The sequence below is a fragment of the Sinocyclocheilus grahami genome, unplaced genomic scaffold (assembly GCF_001515645.1).
Source record: "Sinocyclocheilus grahami isolate Dianchi unplaced genomic scaffold, SAMN03320097.WGS_v1.1 scaffold2130.1, whole genome shotgun sequence".
Lineage (NCBI taxonomy): Eukaryota > Metazoa > Chordata > Actinopteri > Cypriniformes > Cyprinidae > Sinocyclocheilus > Sinocyclocheilus grahami.
The window spans coordinates 27,288-40,097 of record NW_015507309.1 but is presented as its reverse complement, the minus strand read 5'-3'; the positions used below and the strand labels follow the sequence as shown (position 1 = coordinate 40,097).

Below are 12,810 nucleotides of genomic sequence, written 5' to 3'. Positions count from 1 at the left end.
GAGACGCGCGCACTCACACACACACACACTCTCTCTCTCTCTCTCTCTCTCTCTCTCTCTCTCTCTCTCTCTCTCTCTCACTCGCACGCACACACACAGGTATGATTGCCACAGAATTTGATTGTAAAAATTTTTATTGTTATTTGATGTTCACTCTTCACTCCTGTTGATTTCTGCATATTGCTGTTGGCTTTATTTACATATTATTTATTTAATTTCTTCTACATTCTAAAGTTATTATTATTATTGTTTTTTTACACTTAGTTCATTAAAGTAAAATCAATAATATGCAACTACATTCTGACTCTAAGTCTTGTCCTTTAGGTATGTCTTATGTGGAATTTTTTCTGTCAACTTTCTGTGGCATTTTGTAAAACCAGACATTTCAAAATGCATCAAAAACTAAAAAAAATCTACTGTTTGAAAGAATATTTATTTTTAATGTCTTTTCTAATGTTCATATATACATAAATTCACAAAATCTCCGTGCCCACCTCCGTCTGTCAGTGGATCAACAGCTTCCAGACAGACAGACAGCAGATAGTGAGGCTGGGAAAATACACATCCAGCACCCGTACGATCAGCACTGGAGCTCCTCAGGGTTGTGTTCTCTCTCCACTGCTCTTCTCCCTGTACACCTATTTTTCTATATTTTATTATCTGTGTTTTTGTTCTGTCACTGTCATTCTGTTACACTGTGGAGCTTCTGTCATGAAAACAAATTCCTCGTATGTGTAAACATACCTGGCAATAAAAACTCATTCTGATTCTGAAAATGTATCACAAGAGTTGTGATAAGAGCAGTTGGCCACATCCAGTAAAATGAATGGCTCTCTGCTGGTCAAAACAATTTCTTTCCTAAACTCTAATAATTTTAGGTTTATTTCTAACCAACAGACGGCAGAATTCTACACTTAACACCTAGATCAATATCCAGAAACAACTTAAATTAAATTTAGATCATCATTTAAGTGATTTTTCATGAAAAATTAATATTTCACATGCAAGCTAATGGTGTAGTTGCAGAATTATGTGGTAAATAGGAACAAAAGTACTTCATATCTCCCAAAACACAGCATTAATGTATAGATGAGAATTAAACAAAAAAAAAGATATATTTTTTGTATGATTAAAAATTTATATATTTTTTACAATTACTCTTTCAAAGACCATAACTGTAAACATTAAACGAGGACCATTTGAGGGTTAAACTTATTAAATATGGGTTAAAGGTTTTTTTTTCTCTCAAATTAAAGAACACATTGCTGCCACTTTTCATTCACTCATTCATTCATTGTATCACACCAGGCATCCATTATAAAAGAAATTCATAGGGACAATTTATACTTGTCAACAAAATTTAAGCAGAAGCTTTTAGATCAAAAGCAGTCATGGAAAAAAAAATGGTCAAGTGTGTTAAAATTGTAACTGATAGTTTATATTGTCATGCTCAACAGTGAAAATGTATTACTTTATCAGATGCTAAGCGACTTACAGATGAGGAATACAGGCAGCGGGTTGTAGCTAATAGCAGTGTGTTTGTATCTCTGTAGGCTCTTCAACAACAGAATTGAATCCCGAGAGCTCTTCATCACTGACCCACGATTTGAGATCTGGGGATGCCAGTAAACTCTCTCTGGAATCAACAAACAGGTGAAATAATTAATGCAGATCTAGAGAGATGAGACTAATGATAAGGTAACAGGTGTAAAAACATCCCAGAGATGAATCAAGCCACCAGATCATAAACCACATTCATGTTTTATCATCACCTTCAATCATAATCAACAGTTGCATTAACTGATTTTTTTTTCATATCACAGCTATGCTGATGACACTCAACTCTACCTCTCATTCCATCCTGATGATCCGACGATAGCTGCTCACATCTCAGCTTGTCTAATGCTGGGTACACACTAAAAGATTTTTAAAATATCATAAGATCTTCAAAATGTGAGAGACCACAAACACGAGGACAAAATGTCCTAGATGTAACCGTTTTGCTCCTATAGTGTGTGGTGTGCCACAATGTTCCCCCCACACATCAGGATTTCTGATTGTAAATATTCAACATGTTGAATATTTACGATTCGCGATCAGGGCACCTCTGACGTTCTTCCGAGCAGATTCAGTCACTCTTAGACACACCTCACACCACAGGAAAATCTGATAATCTGAACCAGCAAGATAATTGGGAAATTACCAAGGATTGTCGGAAGGGGAGAAATCGGCCCCAAATCAGCCCGATTTTCTTGTGGTGTGTACCCAGCATAACAGACATTTCTTGCTGGATGAAGAACCATCACCTTCAACTCAACCTTGCCAAGACAGAACTGCTTGTGGTACCAGCAAACCCACATCACCTTCAACTCAACCTGGCTAAGACAGAACTGCTTGTGGTTTCAACAAACCCATCACTTTATCAAAGTTTCACCATCCAGTTAGGCTCATCAACCATAACTCCTTCAAAACCAGCCAGAAACCTTGGAGTTGTGATTGATGATAAGCTGAATTTCTCAGACCACAATGCTAAAACTGCCCGGTCCTGCAGATTTGCTTTATACAACATTAGGAAGATCAGGCCCTTTCTTTCAGAACATACAACACAACTCCTTGTTCAAGCTCTTGTTCTGTCCTGGCTGGACTATTGCAATGCTCTCTTAGGTCTTCCAGCCAGTACTATCAAACCTTTACAATTAATCCAGAACACGGCAACAAGATTAATTTTTAATAAGCCGAAAAGAATGCATGTCACACCTCTGTTCATCAATTTGCACTGGCTACCAGTAGCTGCTCGCATTAAATTCAAGGCATTAATGTTTGCCTACAAAACCACCACTGGCTCTGCACCCCTTTACATAAATTCATTACTTCAGACTTGTGTGCCCTCTAGAAGCTTACATTCTGCAAATGAACGTCGCTTTATTGTTCATCCCAAAGAGGCACAAAATCACTTTCACAGACTTTTAAATTAAATGTTCCCTCCTGGTGGAATGACCTGCCCAACTCAATCCGAGCAGCTGAGTCCTTAGCCATCTTCAAGAAACGGCTAAAAACACATCTCTTCCATCTTTATTTGACCCTCTAACTCTAGCACTCTCTATTCTAACTCTATTCTTAAAAAAAAAAAACTTCCCCTTTTAGACTTGCACTCTATTTACTAACAGCTTGTTTTCTTTATTTAAAAAAAGAAAGAAACTAATACTAGCTTCTCTATTCTTTTTATATTCTCTGTTTATTTTTATTTTTTATTTTATTTATTATATTATTTAAAAAACCTTGTTGTGTGTACTGCGTTAAGCTAACTGAGACTTGTTATAGCACTTGTATATCATTGCTCTTTTGTTGATTTTGATTGCTTCCATTGTCCTCATTTGTAAGTCGCTTTGGATAAAAGTTTCTGCTAAATGTCTAAATGTAAATGTAACTGTGATTTGCAAATCTAAAGGGGCAGTTCTAAATGTTTTCTTTAAGTTTTATTTCTGTATTCAATTTTAATTTATTTTCATTTGTTTAGTTTTTGTTAGTTTTCTAGTTTGTTTATTTGATTTGTTTATTGTAGTTGTTTTAGTACTGACAAAGTAAATCTACTTACTGCAATCATTTAAAAATTGTTTTGTAAAGTTGATCAACCTTAAATTTCTCTTTGCAGTTTAGTACTATTATGTAATCAGCATAATCTGAATAGACTGAAGTGTTTTGTATCTTTTATATTTAATTACATACAAAAACACCTAAAAAGAGCAATCTGCATGCACTACTTGCATAAATCCTCCTGAATGCTATAAAATGCTTCTGATAGCATATATTTCCAGATGATCTGGAAAAGATGGAAAGGAGGAGATAAACATGAAAACCACCAAATGAAAGAGCAAGTGCATTATGATTAGCTGATCTTCTCCTCTTCATCCTAAAGAAGAGAAGATCATTTGCAAGCAGGCAGTGTTTGACTGTCTGAACTCTACTGTTTACTGTAAACACAATACAAGAGATACATTATACTCAGCAAATCACACTTGCCTCATTCCTGTGACTGAAATGTTTGGCTACTTAGGCAGGAGGGTCAAACCCGCTTTTGTTTTTATTCCTACAGAATCTAATGTTATAGTACTAAAGCAGGAAATATCACAATGATATTACAGATGTTTACTGGACCTTTTGTCCTTTTTGATACTGTTACTTGACTGTTTTTCAGATTTATTTTTAAGAACTTTTTTTTAAATTGATATATGGATATGGACACAAACTGTTAACACTAGAACTACCAAGGCAGTCATTTTGACCATTTTAACATTTTAAAATGTAACAACTTTGTTGAAATAAAACCCATATAACTATAATACCCTGACTTTTCCTAAATGTGTGTATATTTTATTATAACATTATCAAAATTCCAAAGCACAAAAGAGTTGAGTATTTCTACCTTGAATGGCCAAAGCTTGACCGTTCGCATTACAGACGGCGTATATTTTCTGCTTTTGCGACTTTTTCCCGCGTTTGAAGATGCACATCACTGTTGCCTAGCAACTTTTGTTCTAGTTGTTTTTATATTCTATTGCTAAGCTAAAATACCTGTTCATAAAAAAGCTGGGTGGACACCTCCAATACAACAAAAGCTGTCCTTCAGTCTGCCACGGTTCCAGGTAGGCTATGTTAGACTGGAAGACTGGCTGTTATCGATATATCGATACTTCGGATCGATACGCCCATCCCTACTTCTGAGGAGAGTTCAGCAGCTCTAATATTTCCACAACTATCAAACACACTTTATACAGTTTGTTTAAGCGACATTTTACAGTCTCATGTCTGTGTTGTTTTCATCCGGTTCAGCGCTACTTGTGCGTCTTTTCTGGCGTCTTTCTGCTGAAATAAACATTCAGTGCAGCAGCAGCATGTGAGGAAAATATGAGGAATTAAATCAGACCTGAGCGATTTTGAGTGCTTTTGTCTGTTCATTTGTGTGATTGTTTCGATGTTTGGTTTTTATCCATGCATATTGTGAGAAATAACATAGGAACTATTACAGAACTATAGCTCTGTTAATATTGATGAGCCTCAGATGATCAACACTCATTCAACTAGACTTTCAGATAATCAGCAGATCATCTCTCTTTATTCTCAGTGTTTGCTGATAGAAACACATTATTTGAGTCAGGATATATGATAAAAGTGTATAAAACTGCTCCACAGAAAGATACTATTTTCACCTCATTTAATGCTGATGTCTTCAGATCTCCTGTAAATTGTCAATTAAAGCTAATTTCATTGGTGTCAACAGACTTGAGGGCATTTGTTGGTTACAAATCTGTACATTTATTTTTGAGTTAATGCTTTCAATTGTCTTTCTTACCATTATTTATATTTGAAAGAATTTACAGTTTTGTATTGTTATCAATTACCGGTAGTATAAAAACAAGCTCAGTAACTGACATATTTTTGCATTTGGTAGATCAGCCGCGCCCACTGTAATCACATCATCAGTGAAGCTCCTCCCACAGTAATCACATCATCAGTGAAGCTCCTCCCACTGCAACACATCATCAGTGAAGCTCCTCCCACAGTAATTCAGCAATAAATGCTGGAATATCTCCATCAGTTCACAAGTGAAGACGACCATCTAATCATCAGGAAGAGCTGAAATCTGCAAATGTAACCCCACTTTCTGGTTCTTTCTTTTAACCCATCCGGAAAGGACAACACTAAGACGTAGGCTGAGCTCACTCATCACGTTTACTGGAATATATGAAATGACACCAAACAGACATGAAATACAGCTCATCCGGTCTCATAACATTCTCCTCAACAGCTTTCATGCGACTGATTTACCAGTTCAACACACAATAAATCAGTCTTTCCATAATTAAGAGCTCAATTTCTTTTTCTGTTGTTTTCTGAACATAGAAAATATAATATCATAAGAACATTCGTAATAAGTGTGAAAATAAGCAATGAGAAAATACAGAGACAGAAAAACAACGAATACCATGTGCTCCTAATGCACTCGACAGTGCGTTCAGAATAAAACATCAATTATCCGTCAACTCTATGATGGCTCAAAAAATGACTCAAATATGAAATAAAATACTTTTAAAATAACAATTTTGACCTCAAAGAGAAATAAAATAATCTCTGATAACATTTTATTTCTGTTCGACCGGAGAGAGATTTTACACCTACCATTCTCCTCAACAGCTTTCATGCGACTGAGGAGAAAATGGCCGACTCCACTAATAGGTTACCTTAGTCACCTGTAGGTGTCCCCATACCCCTTTCTTTTAGATGCACTTAATACATTCTATTCAATTAATATCTTAGAATTATTTTGCAATATGAACAATCATTTTGGCACAATTCATTACAAGTTTCTTTTCCCCGTTACACAAAGACTGAGTTTATTAAAGAGGACAGAGAGAAGATGAGAGATCCAGAGCCCTGCAGAATCAAACACACTGAAGATACTGAAGAACTAACAGGTTGATGTTTATTCTTGATGTTTGTGTGTGTGTGTGTGTTCACTATCCACTGCCATACTTGGCTACACGTCACATACTTTCCCTTTCCTTTCCTTTTTTATATAGTAACTTTGGTAACAGGGTTGATGAATGACATCAACAATGTACAGTTTGTGTAAAACTGAGACAATGGATTGAAGTGTCATGCTGTAAAAAGAGTCCAGAGGATGTCACTTCCTGTGTGTCACAGTTTTAAGAAATGTTCTGTTTTTTTTCAAATGAGGAAAATCATGACAGAACAGTGTTGAGTGAAACATGTAGGACACTGCTGATGCTAATAACAATTGTTGATTTAACACTAGTTAACCCAGGTGAAAAATAAATATATTTAAATTGTGCTTTTTCAGACATACTATATTTAAATTATACTATACTAAGTGCATATTAAATTTATTATTTTGAAACCACTTTAAGTATATTAAGTATATTTCAAGATATGTTTAAGTTGGATTTTAATCTATTTGTAATATATTTAATATATTGAAATTATGTTAAAATGGAACCACTTTAAGTATATTTAGTGCAATTTAAGTGTATTTCTTAAAATACATTTAAAATGTCCTTTTAATACTTCATGAACTACAGTTAGAGTATATTTGAAGCATCGTTTTAATGTACTTCAAGTACATTTCAATTGTATTTCAGCTCATTGGAAATGCATTAGCATTACACTACTAGTATATTATAAAGCTGCTTTTTTCAGTATATACACACACACTTACACACTTTGATATCTAGAAAAATTTAATGTATTATATATTGTTGTGTACATTACAAATATTCATAAAGTACACTAAAAAAGGACAGCAGCATATATACTTTGGTGAAAAACAAAACAAAACATACTATTAAATGTATTAAAAATGCACTTGAAATACAAGTATGTTTATAGTATATTTGTATTACTACAAACATACTCAAGTACATTTTAATACATTATTAAAATACATAAATAAAAAAAGACTGAAAAGCTATGGCAGAGCTGTCTTTTCCATTTGTAGAACATTTCAGTTATACCGGCCTTACTAAAAAAGTACAGAATTTTACATCATTGAATACATAAAAACTGCAATGCAATTTTCTGAAGAAAAAAATACATAAAAAAGACTGCACACACACAAGCTATTCACTTATGCACTTTGTTTTTCAAAGACTGAAGATGATAAAGTTCAAGCAACAGAATAGGGAGGGATGGAGGGGGTTTTGGAGGTGGACAAGGAGATGGCGTAGGGATGGTGAGAGGCAAAAGTGCGGGGATGATGGCAGGATGTGGCGAAGGGATGGTGATGGGAGGATGAAGATTATGCCCTGGCAGCTTAGATGGTGTTTGGCACATGGCACAGACCCAGAGCATCCCAGTGCTGACAACACACGGCGGAATCGAGGGAGCGAGGAGCCAAGATGTAGATGGTGTGGCTGCCAACATCTGAGGGCCGACCGATGGAGACCAAGCTGGTGGAACCAAAGGCGCAGATGGAGGGCTGATGGAGGGCTGATGGAGCTGAGTGTCGTCGCAGGTTCCGGAGACCTGGGCACAGCCTAGTCGTCCTGACTCTTGGCATGCAATATTTTGCACCAGAGCCTTGCAGCTTTAGAAAAACAAAACAGAAACAAAATTAAATAACATATTTTTACATGAATGACTGAAAGCAAGCATAAATAGACAGCTGAAATGGACACATTGCTAACGTTTTTCTTCCAAGATTGACCAAATCACCCTCCATTAGGCCTGATTAAAAAATCTCTATAACAGAGGTAATACAACATGAAAATATACTTACTATTCCTTTGCTTGTCTCTGCACTCAGATTTCAGTCTGAAAAACAACAAATGTTAATATTTCACACACAGACAAAAAAAAGTAATTTTTGTTTTCTTTTTAAGAATGACAGTACGCTGAGAACAATGTACCTGGAAGATTGTACATTATATGTTGATACATAGGCAATATATTAGTGTCCTGAGAATCTTTAGTATTTTCGACTCAAGTTCCAGATACTAAGTTCCATGTTTCCACACAAAGAGTCGTAACCCCTCCAGCAATTGCCACCTCCCGCTAGGAAATTTCCATCTCTCTCATTGGACAAGCCCATCTTGAAAGGCGGGAATCTTCTCCGACCTTAAAGGCCACACTCCAGAGAACCGCCTCAGTCGGTGGTTCGGTCAGAAGCTAAGAAGATGTGAGAAAATGCTTCAGGATACCAAAGCAGTGCGTAAGCATGAATAAAATAGTCTATAATACAACAGATTAATACAAAACAGCAATAATATACACAATGGTCTGAAGAATATGTGTGTTCATTCAAAGAAAGGTTTTCCTATGAATTAATTAGTAGAAAAGTCCATTCCTTGTGGATTTTCCTTATGGGGACAATGAGTGGGTTATTCTACTCACATTCCTGGGGGGTCATAAAACCAGTGATATCATGATTAGTTGTCATGGTGACCAAGGGGGGCCTGGTGTTCTGCAGAAATCCTGGCATCCAGTTTATGGAGTGAGGGGACTGTGACAATTTGTTAATCTAATGAATAATTGATTTGTTAAATCAAATAAAAATTAGTGTGTCAGATTGGTCGAGACGCTACACTTATTACAATTAATGTAACATGTAATGACCCAGCCAACATTGATATGTGGGCCCCATATGGGTTATACCCGGGCAGCATGGGTTCTATGTGGGCATGGGCTGAAAATGGGCAATTTATGTGGGTCCCATGTGTGTTTCACAATGTGGGTCCCATATAGGTTTGAACATATGGGACCTTCATGGGATCTATGTGGGCATGGGCTGAAAATGGGCAATTTATGTGGGTCCCATGTGTGTTTCACAATGTGGGTCCCATATAGGTTTGAACATATGGGACCTTCATGGGATCTATGTGGGCAAAATGATTTCATACTTAAAATACAACTTTACACCTTTAAAGTTTTAGTTAACAGTCACTTTTTAAACAAGGAATATAACTGTTTAATATTTTATGGATCTGATCAAAATAACTACTTTTTAAATGAAAATGTGGGAATTATTATGTTACCCTGCCTATGCATTTATCAAAATGATTTTTTTCTTTTACTGCACACATTTTAGCAGGGATAATCACAAACTCTAGATTTTTTTTTTCTCTTTTTGTTCAAATTCTAGACTTATATCGGTCTCACGTGGGACCTACACTCTCAAATGGACCTTTTTCACATATCCGGGCTTTGCTCAAATAGAAAAAGAAAAACTCAACGATAGTGTTTTCATGACTTTCAATAAAAGGAAAAAAATTGAGAGAGACTGATAACGGCTGTCAGAAGAGAAAACGATGTCAAATTTACCATCCCTCCCATTGACGCTGCATTAGAAACACCCTCACATTAGCGTTAACTGTTTTTTTTTTTTTTGATGCAAAGGTGATATAATACAAAGAATAGTGTTATAAATGTACATACATTTAAAAAAAATACAAATGTGAAAAACTTTCGAGGATTTACGATGCTGATGACCGATTTACGATGCTGATTTTTTTTTCACATAATATCATATAATAATATCATATGTCACTGATCTTGGCTAAAAATAAGCGTACATTTAAATTTATAACTGTAACATTTTTAAATATTCGAACAAAAGGAATTCCCGCTCTGGCGCAAGGATACAGTCTCTTCTAAACACAGTGGAGCGGCAGCACGGCCGGAGTCATTACTTTTAACAGTTCACAGAGGTCGAGTCGGAGCAAAAATAAACAGGTAAAATGCATATTTTCTAGAAATTATTTTATTAATTGCAGAGGAGAGTACAGTGCGGGATACAGAGGATGTAAGGTGAGGAAGCAGGCGGTGCAAGTTCAGATGGTCAGAGACGAGGAAGGGATATCGTATTCTGAAGCGCTAAAGAAAGTTGGAAAGAAGAATGAAGAAGGTAGTAGGGTATCAGTACCTGAACAAAAAATTAAAAGCAAACAGGATGAAAAGAAAGAGATATCAAAGATCACAGACAAAGTGTCATTTGTGTCGTTTATGGCAGAAGTTGTCAACTGTTCTGCTCAAACTGATAGCCGGACAGAAAGAATCAAGATAATAATCAAAGCAGCTGTAGTAAATCAGCTCAAAAAGGGAAATAGTTATGACTAATTATAACTGGTTATGATTAATAATATATACTTAGATTAGATCTTTGAATTAACTGTAGCAGAATCAATATTACCATTACTTGATCTGTCCGTCCACCGAGCAGACAAAATAATAATTTATCAATTCAAAGAAAGATTATTTTCATGGCCAAAGAAAATTAACTTTTCTTATTTATGCAGTGCTAGCATTAATTTAACGTATGTAGCAAGGGTTGGAACATTCATTGACTTGAATTGTGAGCAGCAACAGAGACAATCAGTTGTGAATATAAGGGATTTAATAAATGAAACTATATCTAACATATAACTAACTAAGCAAAACACATACATATAGAATGAAGCAAAGTAAGAAAAAGAGAGAGGAGAGTAAAATAATGGCAGTATTTCACGTCATTTAACCACAACCTTTGAAAATCATCAAAGAATCAAAAATCACCTTAAAAAGGGGCTGAAACTTAAACACGCATCTAAATAATTGTAAGCGGTTACTTGCATTGGTTTTCGATTGCTGAACAAGAGTCCTGATGAGGTAGACAACGGAGGTCTTTGATGAGTTCGTTAGGGGTGAGCTGGAAGTTTCACTTCTGAAGGAAAAGTCCACAGCGACTAAAGTTACTTGAAGATAAAAACTGCCGGAAAATAAAAACTCAAGAGGAAGATCTTGAGAGTCTTGGAAAAAGTCTTGAACGAAGAGGGTTTCTGAGCAAAGATTATTTCGGGCTAATCACCTTGTTTATGGCCCATTTGCATGTTTATTGCTGGTCTGGAAGATCGGTGCAGTTTTACCCAAAATATGCTACAAATAGTAAGATGCATTTCACGATCGCATAGTGTAGATCATTGTTTGAGGAATAAAGAGCTGATCATTTTGATACCAAGAACAAAACATCTAGAAGATCTTAAAGCAGAGATACACTCATATACCTGAATATAAGCATTGAGAGTCTAACTAATACAAATAAAGAGCTGTAACTAGGCTAATACAATAGGGAAACATACAAACAACACATGCATATACCAGATACAATTATAACTGATTAATTATAGTCTAAATAGAGAAATGTCTTTATGTGTGTGTTTGTGTGTGTGTGTTAGTTTGCTTGGTCGGTCAGGCCCATTGCCTGGCCATTTACAGCTCTTTGGACAGTGTTTGAAGTCAGATGGGGGAGATGATAGAAGGGGGACTGGTTAGAATCTCCTTGACGGCGAGGAACCATTTGGCAATTTAGACCCCCATACAAACGTAAAGTCTCTGACCAGAACTGTAATTTATATGCAAATGTCAAAAGGCTAAAAGGGTCTCTTAAGCCATAAAACCCCAAAGATCATGCATGATTCTACGCAGACGCTACACAGCTGAAAACTATTTGGAGATAAAGGGTATTTCTGTAGACATGATAAATGAAAATCTAAAAGTATATGTAACAAGTTCGCAATCAGGATGTGGTGGCTTTTAATAGTATTTATAATTTTACAGTGGAATGCTAGAAATCTTATTGCAAATGGTCAAGAATTTAAAGAATATATATCCAAGAAAGAAAGCAGCCCAGATATAATATGTATACAAGAAACTTGGCTTAAGCCACAGTTGAATTTTACATTGCAAGAATATACAATAATTCGGAAAGATAGGAAACAAGGGAATGGAGGTGGGGTAGCTACTTTCATTAAACAAGGAATTGGGTTTAGAAATATTGTAAGAGATGTGGAGCAAGAGGTAGTAGTGGTGGAAGTATGGGAAGGGATACAAAGTTATAAACTAATTAATTTCTACAATCCATGCGAGAAGTTGTTTAAATGTGTTGGAAAATGTTGGTGGGAATATAGGAAATAACATTAGATTTAACATTAGTGTTACGTGGCTGACAAGACGTGAGACGTGCGGATCCATATGCAAGCTTTTATTTAGAAGACAGAGACGTGGTCATGAAACAGGCATGGGTCAGATAAAGGCAGACAGGTATATGGCGGGCAAAACACAAGAATAGTCCTAGGGCTAGCGTGGGTCGACGATCGGCAGACAGAATCAAAAGGGACAAGACTTGAGGGATAAATCCAGGAAACCAGGCGAAGATCAGAAACCGAGAAAACGGCTAAGGCTGGGGCTGGGGCTGGGGCTGGGGCTGGGGCTGGGAAAAACGACCTAGGGCTCTGTAGAGTAGCTATCGTTAGGAGAGTGATA

The 12,810-nt window shown here is 36.1% G+C and overlaps 1 protein-coding gene across 1 annotated transcript in view; it reads left to right on the top strand.

Moving 5' to 3' along the window:
• The window catches only part of LOC107574149 (uncharacterized), a 4,962-nt gene extending 3,333 nt beyond the window's left edge, over positions 1–1,629 (top strand). The window contains exon 4 of the mRNA XM_016260616.1: positions 1,554–1,629. Within this exon, the coding sequence (XP_016116102.1) occupies positions 1,554–1,629 (76 nt within the window). The remainder of the gene's footprint in view (positions 1–1,553) is intronic.
• Positions 1,630–12,810: the final 11,181 nt, after the last annotated feature.